Here is a 19,263-nt window from a genome sequence, read left to right on the forward strand (position 1 = left end):
TTTGTAGAAACTGATAAAGACAAAATTGTTTTTACTTTCTTTAATTTTAACCCTAACTGTTCATGAAAACAATTTGAAGTAGAAATGGGAGAGAGACCACTATTTATTTTCTGAAAGAACTTTGTGGTCAATGTGAATCTCTTGTAAAAGCCCAAACAAAAAAGTATATATTAAAAAGAAAAAATATAAACCTAATCCAACAAAAGTTATTGTTTGTGTCATCTTTAATGTGCAAATTAGAAAAACGTTCTAAAGAAAAATGAAGACCACTAATGGTTTTTAATCAACATGGTCTGAGGAGCAGTGCACCAAACAGAGAAGAACTGGCAAAAAAATAAAGAAATTAAATGTGTTTTTACAAAGATGAAAAGGATTCAGATACAGTACAATTATTTTCTTTTATAGTTTTCTTGCAAGAAACCAAACTTTTCTGTAACATTTTAAAGTGTTTTTGTTCAGTAGTGTTCCAGACTTTTTGAAGGTCTTGCAAAGTTTCTCTTTGAACTTTACTTTACTTTATAGTCTACGGATCTGACACCGGACCTGAGCAATGCATCATTCCTGATTAAGCTTAGACCTTGTAGCTCTTTGGGAATCACCCAGTTTTTGGCAAAATGCTACTTTCTGTATTATAAGCTGTAATATTTGGTATTTTTCTTAGATTTAACCAAAGAAATATAAACAAATTTTATCCTTCTGATTGGATGTTTAAAATCCAAGTAAAAAAAAACCCACTAAAAATAGTCAGGTACGGGACAGAAAATAAGTAAGAAAGGAGCTAAAGTCCAATGATAATGTCCTGAAAAATATTCTTGACATAATATTTATCAACACCACTTTAAAAGATTACATTAAGTTCTGATTCCTTGGAAACAAACTCTTTGTTCAAGTACAAATTTGTGGACAGAAGTAATCTGGAGGTATGGGAATAACTATGAAGAATCCCAATGAGGTTTCTTTAAATTATGCCATAAAAAGTGCAAAAAAAGGAACATCTCTCTTATTTAGCTTATTTATAAAAATGAAAATGCCCCAACTGAAAAGACATGTAGGCTCCTCTTAAGAGAAAAAATAAAAATACAGATATTGCTCTATAAATTCATAGTTCAAGTACTCGTATCCTCAACGCTGGAGTCTGCAAACATACAAAGTTCTGAAAATACTAAAACAGACAGAGATTTTTCTTGGGACAAATATTGCTTTTTAAATATAATTAATTTTAATTGTAAGAAATACCAAACATTAGTCTTAGTTGTATACTGTCAGATTACTGTATTAAAATCAGAAATAACTAACTTTTCTATCCTCAATTTTCTGTAAAGTATTCACATTTTGATTTAAGTTGTGTTCACCATGGTAACAACAGGTAAATCTTTATATTAAAAATGTTTAGTTACAGTGAAGACATATGGGGCGAGTGAGTAATTTAGCTTTTTGTTTTGTTGAGGGTTTGTTTTTACATTTTCTAACATTAGTATTTCCTTTACAACTAGCAAATAAATATTTAGGATCTTTTGAATCTGGTTCAACATATTCTGGGTCCTCATTTTAAAACACTTCCAGGCTGTCTAGAAGCTGTTGGATGCATCATTTAACGCACAAATGTCCCACACAGGATTTGAATAATCTGCATCAGATTTTATGATGGGTTATTGCAGTGACTTGCAAAAGTATTCACACCACTTGAAACATGTTGATGGCAGCATCTTGCCGTGGGGATGCTTTTCTTCAGCAGAGAGGAGAAAGATGGATGGAGCTAAATACAGATCAGTCCTGGAAGAAAACCTGTTGAAGGCTTCGAAAGATGCTAGACTGGGGCACAGGTTCACCTTCCAACATGCAACCAGACCTATGGAAACGTTTAGATCAAAGCATATCCATGCTTTAGAAAGGGTAAGACCTAAATATAACTAAGAATCTGTGGTAATACTTGAAAAGTGATGTTCACAGGTGCTCCCCAGTCAGTCTCACAGGGCCTACAAAGACAGGTGGTCCTACAAAATATTGACTCAGGGGGGTGAATACAAATGCAAAAACAGAATAACATTAGAGTTTGAGGTTGTAACATGACAAAATGTGATGTTCAAGAGGTATGAATACTTTTGCGAGCCGCTGTAGCACAAATAAAAAAACAGGTGGATTTGTCTCATACATATACATCTATGCATGAATGGTGACCCCATTAATATTTCTGAATTAAACACAGCTAAGAGGATTTTTCATTCAAACTGCCAGCAGAAAGACTTGCTATTTGTGGTTTCAGCCAAAATCAATGTATGAGGGCCGTGGTGTTGACTTGCAGCGTCATACTCTCTAAATCAGAGTTTCATGAAAATATTTTGAAATTAAAACTCTTCCTCCCTCATGGCGCTGTAAACCAGTCAGAGGAATTTAACGGGACGCTGCTCCTTTACATTAGTTTCAGTATTTTCTGTAATCTCATCCCCTTCCTTCTGCCTCTGGTGTGTTTTTAAAGCCCTGATCTCCTGTCTAAGTTATTAAACCTTAAATATGAAATCCAATGAGTTTCGTTGGTCCATTATGACCTGCCAGATGCAGTTAGGTAACCGGTGCATGAATTTTCATTGGCCTTCACAGTGGCGCAGCGACGGGCCGCTACATTGTTGATGACCGGCTAATTCGAGTTTCCAGGTGAGGACGAGCGCCGCACACAGAGCGAGCTGCTGAGGAGAGTCCTGATTGGCAATCGTCTGACGGAGATAAGGTCTCTGAGATTAAAAGTGGCTCACAAATGTAGGTGGGAGTTCATCTTTGAAAAGCTTGTTAGTCTGAAGGATTATCCGAAGCCATTCAATTTGACTGTCATTAGACGAAATGTGATTGAATAATAGATGAGATCCTCTTTAGTTCCCGTGCGATGGGACGCTCTTGATCTTCGGTCATCTTTTGTGCATCCGAGCATCAAGCAGCTTCCCAAAACTCCATCTCTTTCAGGATCCCAAGGGAACAGTGTCTGTCCTTCACGTCTGCTCTTTGTTTTGTGTCCTTGTAAGGCTCTCGCCGCCCTCTTCTTCTCACATCACTTTGAGTGATGCAGTATTTTCTCCACCTCTGGGAGTAAGAGGCTGTCTCCCCTATCTGAGAAAGTAAAACAGTCACATATCTGCCTCTTTTATCTGTCTCTGCCTATCTGTCTGTCTCTTATTCCACTTATACACCCTCAGTCTTCCCTGACATGAGACCCTTATTACCTCAGGTTGCGTTGGAGCCCTTTTCAGATTTAAAACAAAACTCTTCAAATGGGCCACAAAAAGCTATTTCACCTTGTGAAGATTCTGATAAAGCACCCTGCACGCTCTAATTTCATTTAAACTACACCCCGTATTCCCTTCATCATCTGTTTTCTTTTTTTGGTTGCAAAACAGAATGTATAGCAAAGAAAACCATTAGTTTCTTTCCGTTCCCACAGATCCTCCCAATCACAAATCACAGAGCTTACAGTTTGTTGGAAATCATGTTTCCTTGGATCAGAGCCCGTTCCATTCTACATCCCGTACTTAATTTTCTTCAGTGTTCCTTTGTGTCTTTTTTTTTTCCTCCTGTTTTCCCCCGTCAAACAAAGTCCTTAGAAATAGCTTCCACAAAGTTTGGAGCCGACATGAGGATGGAGATGGTGCAGATGATGTTGAAGACACTAAATGCCACCAGACACAGGCGGTCAATCACAGCGCCTGCAAATTTCCACTGGTCAGCCATGCTCTCGGTCTCGTCCTGCTCTCGGAAGCGGTCTGCCATGTAGCGCACCTCCTCCAGGATCGCCTGCAGCTGGGGGTCTCCCATCACAGATGTCGAGCACCCTCCTGGTCCCCCTCCAAAGCCCCCGCCACTGGAGACAGTGCTGGGACACCCTACTGTGTCCATGTTGGGAGTTGGAGGTGGAGGGGAGCTGCAGAACTGAGATGGCAGGTGAGGAGGCGGACTTCCTGCCACCCGTGGAGGTCCGACAGAGATGTTATTCCTCTGGATAGGCTCTGAGAGCACCGAAGAGTCCTCAATGCTTTGGAATCCCATGTAGAGAAGGTTCCCGTTATTGTTGGCGCTGGTTTGCAGGTGAGGGTGCCCCGCATGGAGAGGCCCTGTCTGGAGAGGCGTCAGGTTCTGCGGGTGCAGCGGGTGGAGGGTTGGATCAGGAGGGTTGGGAATGCTGCCACTCTGTGAGCCTGAGGAGCAGCGCCGCAGGTGTGGGGCACAGGGAGGTCGCTCCGGGTCATTGTTCTCCCCAGGCCGCTTCATTCTCAGGAACCAGGCTACCCACTGAAGCAAAACGAGCCGCACCTACAGGCCAAAAATAGACACCGAGATACAGACCCTCACAAAACTCCTCATACCCCTTAAAATTGTTCACATTTCGTTATGTTGCGACAACAAACTTTTTTGTGTTTCGTCGATATTACATGAGATTAACCAACACAACACGGTGAAGTGGAAGGATAATTCTACATGGCTTTTTAACCTTTTTTAGAAACACGAGGAAAACGTTATAGAAGCAGCCAAGAGGTTCATGTTGACCTTTGAAGGAGCTGCAGAGAACCACAGCTCAGGTAGAATACGTCAGCAGCAGAGCTATTAGTCGTGTGCTCCAAAAACGACATTTATGGATAAGTAGCAAAAAGAAAGCAATTGTTTAAAGTCGTAAGAAGTTCTGTTTGTTGTTTGCAGCAACCTGCATCTGGGACACAGCAAAAAATCCTCTCAGGACAGATGAGACCAGAATTTGTCTACGTACATACAAAATCTGTGAAAACCATGGATCATTACTTCAGAACTACTCTTTTCTTTGTGTTGGTCAATCAAGTAAAATCAGAAGAAAATACTCTGAAGTTTGTGGTCATAACAGGGCAAAATGTGAACAAGTTTAAGGGAATTAATACTTTTGGAAGACACTGTAAGCAAGTCAAAGAAGGAATTTTAACGTTAACTAATGAAGTATTATAAAACAATCATCAGTTCTTGACCCTCTCAGAGGTCTAATTAAGTCGGTCTAAAGGCCTGTTTGGTTTTGGATGATGACCGTTTTCAATGTTGTGGTTTGTTTCACTTTGCACCAGATTTGTCTCAGTTTTAAAATATTTTCAAGGCACTCTCTCCAACAGAGACTCTCAGTTACTTACAAGTGTAGCCTTAAATTCAAACTGTGGACTCACAGAGATGGACTGCGTGATTACTGTTTTATTACCCTTATGAGCTTGCAGAGCTGTGTTTCAGTGAGCTACAGCATTAGATAAAAACAGCACAAATTGGTTTGGATTTAAAACTGTTCCACTCTTCTTCTCCAATCCATGAGTGTCTCCTGAAAGGGCAGACTGACCCAGCAGCATCCAGATGGGTGTCTGGCTGCTAAATGAGAGCTAATGTCCAGATGACTGCTCAATTAGTGTCTGCAGAGCATCTTTGCAAGTCAGGATTCAACACTGATGTTGTTTTTGTGCAGCGCTCTAATTATGAACTGCATTCTCTCAATGCCCTAATCTGAGCCTCATCAATTAGTTTGCTAATTGGCCATTGGATTGTCAACACAGGCCATTCATCAACAGAACGTCCTTGTAATATGTCAATGCATAAAGCACCTGCTTGCACATGCAGCCAGCAAGCTTGTCCGCATATCAATAATTGAAGGCCTGTCTTTTTTCTTTCTTTGTTGGTAAAGCAAAAAAACAGTAAATGCATGCTTAAAATTATAAACAGTGCTTTTAAATATTCCCTCCGAATTTCAAATTATACTATAAATTATGCATGTCAGAACAAACTTTCTTTATAAAGACTTGGTGCATTTTTTCAGCGTTGAACAGAAGGTAAGAAAAATAGAAGTAGGGAATGAGTCAAACCGAATCCGCCTACATATCCAGAGTGCTTTGAAAAGCACTCCTGCTGTAGTCTGCCATGAGGCATTTGATGAACACACTAAGAAAGACTATCACTGCTGGATGAGTCACTGCCAATGAAGTCAGTGAATAAAAAGAGAAACTGGGATAGCAGCATACGGTGCACTAACGAACGGATAAAACGTTGCTGAACGGGGCAGCAAACTGGGATATCAAAAGGAACGTGTGTGTAACAGGAAGGCTGAGTTTAGCTTCAGTCAGAGAAAAAAGCATGATGAATGTGTCTTGTAATGTGTCTGAGCTCAGCCTTACCCATTTTGGCATGTGTCCTCCATTTGGATCATGGTGATGATACTGTAAAACCACCACTGTGGCAATGACTGACATCCCAACGATGATCATTATGCTGGCAAAGTACTGACCTGAGGAGGAGGAGGAGGTGATAGCATTGTAATAATTCATTTTTACAGTTTTTGAGCTAATATGTGGAGGAAAAAAACATCTACAAGGTTAATATCTCATTCAGCCTTCATGTTACCGTAGTTCTTAATTAAGCTTTATTTCATTCCAATCACTGTGAGGGCAAAGACTGAATCTTTAAAACATATTTAGATTATCTAGAGGAAAATTAATTCGTAATAGCATCTTCTACTTTATTTTCAGGGTAACTGAGGTTTGATGGCATTATTACGGCCGCTTCACTTATTCTGCTCATGTCAGCAAAATCAAAGAGATTAAGATGAGGGTAGTTTGTCTTCATATAAAGAAATGCTGAGACCAGTACTCTGTTGATTTTTTTAAGCTTTTAAACACAAGGTGTTGTGTCTTCTTTACATCTGCTTCTGGCTATGGCCTCCCTCTCTAGACTTCATTTTCAGCAGTGTGGCCACAATATATTTAGCCCATTTAAGTTCAGGGTGAGCAGGTGGCCTATGTAAATTCAGCTTTTTTAATTTATTTTTTTAGCACTGCTTCTTTGGCGCTGTATGTTATGACAGGATATAATTTCCTTACAGTAGGATAGAGGGTGTGATAATTAAGCTCTCTGTGATAAACCAGACTAACTGCAGATCACTGTGTGGCTCCGTTGGACTATGGATTTGGTAGCAATGACCAGACCACAATAATATGAGTTTACTGGTTTGAAAGGACAGGTGACCTGGGAAAAAAGGAGACTCAGACCAGGCTTTTTGTTTCAGTAGGAAAATGACTTGGCATAAATTTGGACCACCCAGATTGTACCTTAGGAAAAAGCAAAGTAGGAAGGAGAAAGAATAGATTAAAGGGATTTTGTTGGGGTGAGATAGAGTACTGAATTGATTTGCTGTTTTTAAATCAAATTTGAATTTAACTAAGGGCTAGACTGATTGAATGTGACATAAATCAGCCGGATGTGACTCTAACACTGTTTGTACAGCGCTGCAGTGTACTTTGATTGGAAATTATTTCAGACATTGAAACAGAAATTTGTGAAATCCTGAGAAGAGACGATAGAAGAATAGGTAGGACGAAAAATGCTCATAAAATGAATAAGCAGGATGAACAGGGATTATAAAGAGGGATAAGAAGGATATGTGGGGTGAAAATGGATATTAAAGTGGGATGAGGAGGATGAGGGGGATTAAAAATGATTATTAAGAGTGATGAAGAGGATGTATAGAAAAACGAGGATAATTAGGGATTAGAAGGATGACTGAGATGAAAAAAGAGATCATAAAGAGTGATGAAGATGGTGAGTGGGATGAAAACGGGTCATACAAAGATACGTGAGATGAAAAGGGTTTCATAATAAGGTATGAATGGGATAAAAATGTGTTACAAAGTGGGTTGAGGAGAGATAAGAGGATGGATGTTATAAAAGAAGGTCAGTAAGAGGAATGAGGAGGATGAATAGAGGCATAATATAAATGGGGATGAGGAATGGGATGAACATGGCTTCAAGAGATATAGGTGGATTAATGGGATGCACAGAGTCCATGTAGAGGATGGCAAGGAGAATGAAAGGTATGTGAAGGATGAGTTAGATTACAAGAGGTCTTTAATAGGGATGAGGAAGGTAAGTTGGAGGAAAAGCTGCCATAAAGATAAATAGATGGGATAGAAAGGGTCACAAAGAGGAATAAGGAGAAGTAATTGGGTGGTTAATGGTTTAATGGGATTAAAATGGTTCATAAAGAGGGATGGAGAGGATGAGTGGGATGATTGGAGATCATAAAGGGTCAAGAGGAAGATGGGTGGGATGAAAAAGGGAATAAAAAGGGATGAAAGGGTTAAATGGGATGAAAATGGGTTATAAGGAGGCATCAGATGGATGAGTTGGGAGAGAATATGATCTAAGCAGGAAAAGCAGAAAAATGATAAAGGTTTGACCTCTTTGTTTTGCTCATTCTAAACTGGGAATAGAACCTTCATCTCAGTGGAAGTGGGACGCTGTGTAAAACACACAAGGAAATGCAATGATGATCAGTTAAAACTTATTTTTAAATATTTACATATGCATCTTATATTTAAATGTATTTTTCCAGTACAGTAATGCATTTTGAATTGGATTGCATCAACATGTTAAAAAGGTAAGGACAGGTTTTTCTTTATCACGTCACATCGGACTTTCGACAACATTTGAAAGCTTAAGAACTGAAACCCACTTCTGTACTTTAATAAATGTATTTTTCTCTCCGGTAAAGAAATGTAACACAGTTGTGATAAAATACTTTGGTTGCTTAGAGGTCTGGATAATCTTTTTCTTTTTGTATTTGACTAAACATTTGTAATATGCAGGCCAGAAAATTGGTGGGTATTTTTCTCCAAACCTGAGATTATTATAACTGTTATAACTGTGCCCAAAATCAATTTTAAATTTTAAGCTTATCAGACAAACAGAACTATTTTCTGGTAATTACTGGCCTTTTTAAAAGAGTTTGGGCTCAGGGAAGATGCAGACTATTTTATTTTCATGTCCCTTAAATGGACCATCGGGGCACAACAGAAACATATTTTAATAATTCTTAAATGTTTTGCTTATATTTGCTTGTCCAGCTTTAATTGAATGTTTTTACTTCCTTGTTTGAAAACTAATTGACTTGTTTATTAGTAGAGAACTGTCCTGCAGGTCAGGAATGTACATTAAAACAGAAAAAGTATGCTAATGAAGGTCACATTTGGTGCATCCTAGATGCACAAAGGAGCATTATCACAGGTCTTTCCTCCCAGGATCTGTTAGACTTTAGTGTTGTTAATGTGCAAATAAATATGTGTTGTCAAAGAGGGATGAGTGGGATGAAAAACAGTCATAAAGGAATATGATGGGTAAAAAATTATGGGAAAAGATGGGGGAAAAATAAAGAGGGATAAGAATGAAGAGGAGGTTAAATAAGGTGAAGAGGGAAATAATAAGGAGAGCTGTGGAAGATAAGGGGAAAGAATGAGTCATAAATAGGAATAAGGAAAATGAGTGGGATAAAAAGGGCTTTTTTAAATGGAATAAGATGAATGAGAAGTGGGATGAAAAGTTATCATAAAGAGAGATCAGAATAATTGGAATCAAGACTGGCTGCTAATAGGAGAGCAAGATGAGGAGGGTAAAAATAAAAATGAATCATAAATAGGGACAAGCCGTCTAATGGGAATAAAGGGATCATATAGAAGGATCAAAAAATGTATTAGGATGAAAAGGCAGTATAAAGAGGAATAAGGATTAATGGGATGAGGAGGATGAATAAAATATCATAAATAATCATCAGGAGGACCAGTGCAGTGAACAGGGACCACTAAGAGGAATGCATAGCATAAAATTGTGTCATTAACACTAATGGCAAGGATGAGTGGGATGAATCAGGGCTGTTAATAAAACGAAGGGTGATGGGTTGGATGAAAGGACACCTTAAAATGGAATAATTACAACTGATATTAAAAAGGTGGGGTGGAGATTCTCAGTAAATCTTTTAGTGCAAGAAATGGTCTTTATAATCAATATGCCAAACATTTAAGATTAACCAAACTTTTTTACTGGTCTGGAATTAAACATTAACTTCTAGTTATGATCTATTTAGGATTTAATGTAATATTTTGATTGGACATCATGAATATATTTTTTTATTTACATAAAAACAGAAAATATGCTTTTTACGTACCTATGAGTGGGACGGAGTCAGATGTGGCGGGCATTATCTCAGCAACCAGGAGCATGAAAACGGTGAGAGAGAGCAGCACGGTGATACCTGCAGGCACACATAGAGACACAGATGGTTTCCTGTGCTTTAGCTACATTTTGCTAGGCAGTCGATACTGTGGTTAGGTTTCCTTGAGTGTTCAGTGTTTTGATAAATGGTTAAGGCTCATGATGGGATCTGGTTCGATTTATGTAAATGACTTCCCCCCCAACCACCCCTACAGCCAAAACAGCAGAAAAAGATCCTCTCAGACTGAGGCCTTGAGCAGGAAAACACACCTCATACTTTTCATTTATCCACCCCCACATCAATTATCGTCCAGATAGAATTTAAGCAGTGCTTTGCTGGCAAAACCATCCCCAGTCCGAACATTCAATTAAACCCCTGAGTTTAGAGGTGAAATATGGGTGCTTTAAGGCTGTTGGGGGAAATAAAATACTCCCTTTATGTTTAATTTTGTCTTGTTAAAAGGAGACTCCTTTAACCCTGAGAGCTCAGCTGCTTTGTCCTAATGTCTCCTTCATTATCAAAAGTGACAATACTGTATTTTCCTGGAAGACAGTGCAGTGCGTACCCCCAACCCTAATCAATTCACTATCCTTAATTACATCGATAGGTTAATTGACCGCATGTGAAATGCTTGGCATTTTTTCCCTCCTTTGGAGAAATGCTGTATAATCTATCATGTATTGAGTTTGAGAATAAGAATGAGCTTTGACAAATCTGTTGTGGCTTCCCTCCCAGTTTACTCCCACTCAGACGGGAGGCAAACAGCATTTTTAAAAGCATATTATCATCCGTTTAAATTACAGAGCAAGAGAATGGACCGCCCTGATTGTATAATGTGATGTTAAGTGAAAATGAGGCTGCTGTTAGCGGTTATTTCACCCGTTTTTCTGAGCTTTTCCATTAAAAGGTTTATTTTCATTTCAAAAAATTCAAGGGAACATTAAAGTAACTTTTTGGTAAACGCTATGAAACACAAAATGAGCCAATTAACGTTGAGTGAATAACATAAGAGAGGCTGAGAACTGAGGATCGACTGTAAAAGAGATAATAGTCCAGAGTCTTTAATGCTCAGTTGACATGATTCTCAGATCTTTAAAGAGGGTGACAGTGATATTAAAATTAAATTTTGCAGCACTTTACATGCTATTATAGTGTCAGTCTCATCAGTTCTTTGTTTCTTTCTTGATCCGTCCTCCATCACCCTTTTCTAATTCTTCTCAACTTTTTTGCCACCTTCCCACACCCACCGCTCTGTTTGTAGTTATCCAGTAATCCGTCTCCTCTCTCATCTTCTTCCCCTCCCAGTTTGCCTCTTTTGTGTCTCCTGATAATCTCCTGAGCCTCTCCTGTGCCTTCACTCTGCAATGTTTCACTTTTAAAGGCGGCCTGAATTCACAAGTTCAGTCTGAAGGTACTGAAGTCAGAGATTTGATCTGCTCATGGGCCCTTCTTCTTGGATAAAACAGATTGCTTTTAAGTTATATTGCCTGCATTTCTTTTCGTGTATCTGGAGCAGCACAGAATAAAACTCGTTTATTAGCAAAATATAATTGAGGGCAACCCAATAAGACAATAACGTGGCTTCAACTCAATGCATTTAGGCATGTAGACGTGGTGAAGTTGACTTGCTGAAGTTCACACTCTGAAGGGACACACTTCGAACCTTGAAGCAGATTGGCTACAACAGTAGAGGACAACACAGAACGCTCCTCCTGTCAACATATAAATAGAGGCTACAGTTCACACCGGCTCACCACTGGATTCAGAAGTTGGAGGAAGCAACATGAAAGCATGGATCCATCCTACCTTGTATTAACAGTTAAGGCTGTTGGTGGTGGTACAAATGATGTAGGGGATATTTACTTGGCATACTTTGGGCTTCTTAGTACTAATTGAACATGGTTTAAATTCCACAGCCTACCTGTTATTGTCCACCCCATTATGATCAAAGCTTACCCATCTTTTGATGGAAACTTTCAGCCGAATAAATGTCAGGGTCACAAACCTCAAATCATCTCAAACTCTTGAATATAACAAAATGTACTCCAATGGCCTCCACAGCTAGCAGATCCTAATCCATCAGAGCACCTTTGGGATGTGGCAGAACGGGAGATTTACATCATGAATGTGCAACCAGAAAATCTAGTTCAATTGGATGATGTCATCATGTCAATATAGACCAAAATGTCACCTTGGTAAACCTTTGCCATGAAGAAGGCAGTTCCGATTGGAAAAGGATGTTTAACCCGGCATTAGCAAGGCATACCTAATAAAGTGGCAAGTAAGTGTATATATGTCTCTTGGTTTAATTTTCCAACACTACTATGGAGAATTCAGAATTCCTTCTAAATAAAAAAAAAAAAAAAATTAAAAAATGTTATTATTATTAGCTGTTATTATTACAGCTTAGAAAAAACTGAAAAATACTGTTTCATATTTACTTGAAAAAATGATTGTAAACAAACAGTTGCTTCTAATGTCAGGAGCAGGTGTTGGATTTGCAAATCTGCCAAAATAACAGGGTGCAGTCATGAGAAAAAAAACTGAACAGTTTTCAAAAAAACATCTTCATTTAGCTCCTCACTTAGAGGACAAACCATCAAAAGAACTGCATTAACAGCAGGACAGCAGCACCGAGTCCACCACGTCTCCCCTGAAAAACATACTGTAGCAAGCTTCCACCCTACTGGATTCTTCCCAAAGCTCCTAAATTTTGTTGTGTAGACAGATGAAACCAAATCAGAACGTTTCTGATGTTATGACCCAATGGAAAAATAGGCAGTGTTCACAAAAGCCCAAACTTCATTCAAGCTGTGAAGGATGGTGGAGATTTGGAGCTACTTTGCTGATGTAGAACTGAGTCAGAAGCTGCTGCTTCTATGAAAATCATGATCTAAATGATGCAAAAAAAAACAAAAATATAAACATTTTAGGTTCCACATTAACAAAAATAAATCAGTTTTACAATAAATTTGTCATGTTTATATAATGTTTTCTGTTTTTGAGGTGCTGATCCTTCTGATATCCTCAAACTTTCATTCATGTAACCCTCCAGCTGATCCACATATTGTGCTACAATAACAAGTTGAAATTGGTTTTTGACCTTCGTTCTTATGTTGTGGCCGCGGTTATTTGTTTTGTTTTGAAAATGTTAATTTAATTTTTTAACTTGAACACAGAGACATGGCTGACAGATTGCAGGACTCTAATCAAAACAACATCAAGCAGATCTGAATAACTTCTTCATCAGTTCCGACAATAATAATAACAATCAGTTTGGCTTCTGTACTTATGATAATGTGTCATGATTTCCTGTTAGGTGTTTTGAGTTTCTTGTCTATTTCTCTGCATTTGCCTGTTTAGTCGCCATTATTCTAGTTATTCTTAGATTAGGTTCATGATACGTTCTTGTCTTTAGATATTTATGTTTCTTCTCTGGACTTCTCTGTATTCCTGCTCATCTGTGTTAATTATCCTCCCTCCCGCAGTTGCTCTGCATTTCACCTGTTTAGCCCTTTTAGTTCATTGCATGTTCCCCCAACCACCTCTGTATTTATACTCTCATATTTATTTCTCCACACTGGATCCTCCAGTTTACTGACTGCTCCATCTCAGTTGCCTTGAGTTCTATGTTTACCTGTGTTACCTGTAACCTCTCATTATTAAAATGTTTCTACTCACCATGTGGTTCCCACATCCTTGTCTGCACATTGGTCCACCAACAAACCAGCATTTTATGACACAACTGTCTTCACACAGATAAAATAGAAAAATGCCTTGAAGAGAGACATGTTTCCATTCCAGCTGGTTGTCCTCACCCTGACTCTAAATTGGAATGGTTTTCTGATAACTTTGTTAAACGTTTGATGAGAGTGAATCAAAAATGCTGAAAACTAACAGTGATAAACTGACATCTTAAACTCTAAAATAGGCGAACATTTTACAAGACACCTCTGTGTTTAAAAGAAACATACCGTACTTGTTGCAGGAATATGATCTGTTTTTCTCTTTATGGGAAGCTAACCTAACGTCTGTTTGAGGTGTTACTCAAACTTAAGATCTTCTTGTTCTTTTTCTTGTTCTCCTGGTTTATGATCCTCTTAGCTGCTTCATTCCTCCCTGTGGAGCTCTTCAGGCTTCAAATATGCCAGACAAATTAAATGGCTTAGATTAGGAATAATGGATTATTACTAAATATTTAATTTAAACACATATACATAAAGTGAATCAAATGTCTGAACTCAAATATGATTGCGGTACATTTTAACAGTGATACTGAGATACATAGATACCATACGTAGTACTTATAACTTTGCCAAGATAATTATGAGAGTAATTATCCTATCTCCATCAGATGCACACATGCTGTAAAGGGAGTAACACTATTTGCTGGTTGGCATTCATAAAAACCTTTCTGCAAAGAGCATTTTCAATCCTAATCTGGGTCGTGTGGTTATATTTGGCCTACAGGACAGTTCCAAATGTGTTCTAGAGCTGGTCTGCTGGTAGACAACGCATGCATCCCTAATACTACAAATCTATGAATACTGCTGGTGCGTTGGCACGTCAGTCAAGACCAACAAGCCCTCCTTCTGTACTGACACTCAGTAGCGACCTCATGCTACTACCAGTTCCATTGGTGGAGGAAGAGATGCAGGTATCTGGCTCGGACCAGTGGACAGCAGTGCAGATAAAAGGGTAGAAAACTGAAAACTCCAAGGTATGGACTTGAATGCTTGGCTTTTCATTGAAGGAAATTATTGTGAAAAAAGGTTATCATTGAAATAAAAACGTTTGTTGTGTCCCTTATTTGACATTAGATTTCACATGTGCTTATACTATTAAGCTTTGCTTGGTTTTATCTGAAAGGGTTTATTGTATCTAGAAAAAAAAGAAAACCTTCTCAGTTGTGGATGATTTTTCAATACATATCAAGGGTGACAACCATTCCTTGAATAACGTTTACTATCAGCTTCCTGACAAATCTATAAAGGCTAAATAACATGCTGCAAATCAGCAAATGATGCAAAGCCCTCAGCAGGATCAGCAGCAGATTATTTGAAGCAGAGGAACATAAATGATCTTAAATCTAAAGTAGTGATCCACCTGTTAGTCAGACAGTCGTTATAATCAGCTGTTTTTTAAGTGATCAGCTCTGACTACAGATAAACAGGTCCAACAGTAAAAAAAAAAATGTAAGAGAAAACAGAAAAGCATTTTTTGTGTCCATGAAAGCATCAAACTGAAATGTCCCGTTTAAGGAGCCTGTAAACACATCAGCATAGATATTCTTTGATGCATTTGCACTGTGATCTCTGATCTTTTTTAGCCATTCCTACCACTTAAAGTAGTTTTTAGGCTAGAGCCACATTCACCCAGCTACACTCACAAATAAATACATTCATACACTGATGCACAGTAGGTAGACAACTGGACATTAAGTGTCTTGTCCCAGGGCAATTCAACATGGAATCGAACCCACAACTTTCTGATTGCAAGACAACTACTCTTCTTATTGAGTAACATGTCCAAAAAAAAATAATCTATTTTTTTAATCAGAATGTGTAATTGTTAGGCTAAAACAAAGTTTGAACAAATTAGTTTGTATGTTTTACACTAATGTAAGGAAGATTGTCCAACAATAGCCAGACTTCAAAGAAAACTGGAAACTGGTGCTGGCTAATAAAAGCCTGATCTGAGAAATTAAGTCAATAACTTGATGCTACTGGCTTCCTCATGAAGATAACATATGACCAACTGATATTATAATCTGAATGAGACTGTTTTGCATGACATTTGGGATCAAATTGGACTAAATGGTCACTAAATCTAATCCGCCTTCATGACTGCACTGCTTCAAACTTGATTTGTAAATTTTTCTACAACGGAACTTGTTCTTTATGTTAAGTACCTTATGACATTTCTTGTGAACTGAATTTATCTGAATAAACTGAAAGATCCTCCTCACTTTTGTCTAATAAAAGAACTATATCACAAACACAAACATCCACACCATACAAAGACATAAGATGGGAAACATCTTGAAAATGAAGTTTTAAATGTTAAAAATGTAGATGTTTTCACAGCCTGCACTCTAACACCTGTGTTTTGTCTTATTCCATCCATTGTTTTCTGCTTGCCTAAGATCAAGGTCATAGAGACAACAGGTTAAGGAGGGAAACTCTGACATCACTCCCTCAAACAACACTCCCCAGCTCAAGGAGGCCAAGGAGCGCCCGGGATAGACGAGATACATAGTTCCTCCAGCGAGATCTGGGTCTGCCACTGGGTTTCCTCCCAGTGGGACGTGCCCAGAAAAACTCCAAAGGAAGGTGACCTGGAAGCATCCTGATCAGATGATCGAACGACCTCAGCTGAATCCTTTTGGTGCAGAGAAGCGGCAGCTCAAAACCCAAATTAAGGCAGACGAAGCTCCAGTCCATTTATCCATCTTCTGCTCCATCTTGAAATAACTCATGAACAAAGCACCAACATACTTGAACTCATCCACTTGAGGTAGAGTCTGACTCCAGACCCAGAGTCCACCTTTTTCTTAAGAACCATAGCCTCAGACTTGCATTCTGACTAAAATCGGTCCAGTGCACACTGAAGATAATGGATGAAACCTCAACAGAAACACATCATGTGCAAAAATGGTACCCCAAGGTTTCAACTTTATATTCTGTCCTTGAACAGCACAAACAAGATCCCAGACAACATCAGCTCTGTAGGAATCCAACCCACACTGGGAACCAGCCTAGATTTGTGCCAGAAATGTGAATTCAGCCCTTGCTTTGGGCATACCAAAACCAGATAGCAAACAGGTACCACCACAACCCAGGGACACAGTTGTATGCCTTCTACTGATGCACAAAACACAAATGGACAGGACAAATAAACCCCCATGACCCCCAAACAGGAGCTCCACATGGGTAAAGATCTGGTTTTATCTCATGGATATGGTTAAACTGAACTCTTGTTGTAATTTAGATAAAGTTCAGACCACATTCAGTTCATTTGAGCTTTTTTTGTAATGTTACATTTGATTTTGACATTAGAGTAAAACTGAGCACTTCAGCTTCTCTGCAGTGGCCATCTGTTCATCTGCTCTGCTGTACTCACCCAGCGAGATCTTCTCTCCGGAGTCGGCTGGCAGCACGAAGATCAGCAGGGTCATAGAAGAAAGCAGCACGCACGGGATGAGCAGGTTCAGGGCGTAGTAGAGCGTCCGCCTCCGGATCGTGATCACAAACGTCACATCCGGGTAAGGCTCCTTGCAGCAATCATAGAATACCTCATTTCTGGTGCCAGGAACACCTGTAAGAATACAAAAGAAGCTGGCTGTGATTAATCACGATGGAAGTTTTTTTTTAAAAGAGGATTGAGATATTTCCTCATTCTCACCGATTAGGTCCCACTCTCCATTGGGCATGTATCCCGAGGTGTCTGCATCGGTCATCTGGAGGTCCAGCAGCCAGCCGTCGTAGGTCCAAGAGCCAAATTTTAACTCACATTTCTGGATGTCGAACGGGAACCAGCGAACGTCCACGTTGCAAGTGCTCATAAATATTCCTGAGAAAAAGATGTGAGGGGAGAGGTCAGGGAGTTACATCCAGACAATCAATTGACAAGATGACTTTGTTGACCTCAGCAGAATCCTGCAGAGACAGAGGAAGACACATTGGGGGCTCAGATCAGCTGTGCAGATATCAATAAGCTTGTTAGACCTTCTATTCACTTTGACTCTGCAGCACAGCCAATAGCAGCAGTCCAAAGAGTTTACTGTTTTGAAACTCAGTATGGAGGCTGAATAAAAGAAAGCCGACACTAGATAACAAACTGCCTCTCATCAAAGACATGTCTATAAAAATCCTGGCACTTTTCTCTGCTCGACAGATTTTCTCTTCCTCGCTCTGCCTGCACACAGCTGTTTACTAAGTGTCAGCATCAACAGAATAAAAACACCCACAGCTCCGCTGAAAAAAGAATGAGATTACAGTCACTGCCCTAATGAGATTGCTGCCTTTTATCATGCAAAATTAATGCCCTCACACGTATGCATCAGCACGGCACCCTTCCCAGGGTGTTATCCCTGGGAATCACAATGATCCGCACAGTGGTGTGCTGGCAAACTGCAGCTCTTAATGTACTTAAGGGACAAAATTAATCAGGCCTGGTAAAATAGGCAGACACACACACACACACACACAAAGGCAAAATGTCATGGGACCCTTGCAGCTCACAGAAACATTCATTGTGAAGGTGTCGACATGCAAATCAGCCCTCAGAGTTTTTAGACGAGAAAGAAGAAGTTTGCAGGCTGAATTCTAGTTTGAGAGCATGCAGAGGTTAATCTCTGATTTATGCTATGAAATTATTTTCATGCACTCTTTGCTCTGGAAAAATTTGTTCTTGCACCCACTTCATAGGGATGAAATTGTTTTTAGTAATCACATTATTGAGAACCAGAAGGAACCAAGATAAGACTCGGTATTAATATTACAATTTTCTGATAATTATTAAGAATAGCAGAAGTATTAGAAGTAGGTATTATTGCATTTCTACCAAGCAATTAGTCGTTGGTGAACTATCAACATAAACATTTAGCCAGGGAGATACTTTTATCCACAAGGATCATTATCTTCATATCATTCTCTTTTCTCTAACACTGGAGTGTAGGTACAACCTTTTTGTCACATGCCAAGGTTTAATTTCGAATCTTAAATAAAAGTCATTTGACCAAATATGTAGAATAATAATATTTTAGAGATTTGTAAATAATTTTAAAAAGGTGTTGTTGTTTGCCAGATTTCAAAATCATTTGAAAATCCTTGCTGATGTTGGCTTTCGCAAAAAATATTAAGTGAAACCATCCAAACATCCAGTAAGTTTAAAAGATAATGAACTGAATAAAATCTAACCAGATTTCTACACGAAATAAAAATAATTTCCACATTAACCAGCTGCAACAGTACAAACCTGATTTTACATCAGATCATGAAAATAACAAGAATTATTGATAGAACTGTATGACAATTAATTGCAGATCAAGTTCATTTTATAAGACATGACTATTATGCAGCTATCTGCCAGCTCAGATGTACTGACTGTTTGTAGGTCAGACTCAATCCATGTGACTTCTCAGGCTCCAGGATTAAATTAGTGAGCACAAAAATACTTGTTAAACTCAAATTAAGCATACATTAGTTCCTATATATATGTATTATTTGATTCACCGTTCT

At 38.8% G+C, this 19,263-nt stretch overlaps 1 protein-coding gene across 1 annotated transcript in view; it reads right to left on the minus strand.

Moving 5' to 3' along the window:
• Positions 1-206: 206 nt before the first annotated feature.
• chrna11 (cholinergic receptor, nicotinic, alpha 11) overlaps positions 207-19,263 on the minus strand; it is a 34,068-nt gene continuing 15,011 nt past the window's right edge. The window contains exons 6-10 of the mRNA XM_047384778.1: positions 17,426-17,593; positions 17,144-17,338; positions 9,974-10,060; positions 6,156-6,265; positions 207-4,296 (exon numbers count right to left, since the gene is read on the minus strand). Coding sequence (XP_047240734.1) covers positions 3,574-4,296; positions 6,156-6,265; positions 9,974-10,060; positions 17,144-17,338; positions 17,426-17,593 — 1,283 coding nt within the window. The 3' untranslated portion in view covers positions 207-3,573. The remainder of the gene's footprint in view (positions 4,297-6,155; positions 6,266-9,973; positions 10,061-17,143; positions 17,339-17,425; positions 17,594-19,263) is intronic.

The sequence above is a fragment of the Girardinichthys multiradiatus genome, chromosome 13 (assembly GCF_021462225.1).
Source record: "Girardinichthys multiradiatus isolate DD_20200921_A chromosome 13, DD_fGirMul_XY1, whole genome shotgun sequence".
Classification (NCBI taxonomy): domain Eukaryota; kingdom Metazoa; phylum Chordata; class Actinopteri; order Cyprinodontiformes; family Goodeidae; genus Girardinichthys; species Girardinichthys multiradiatus.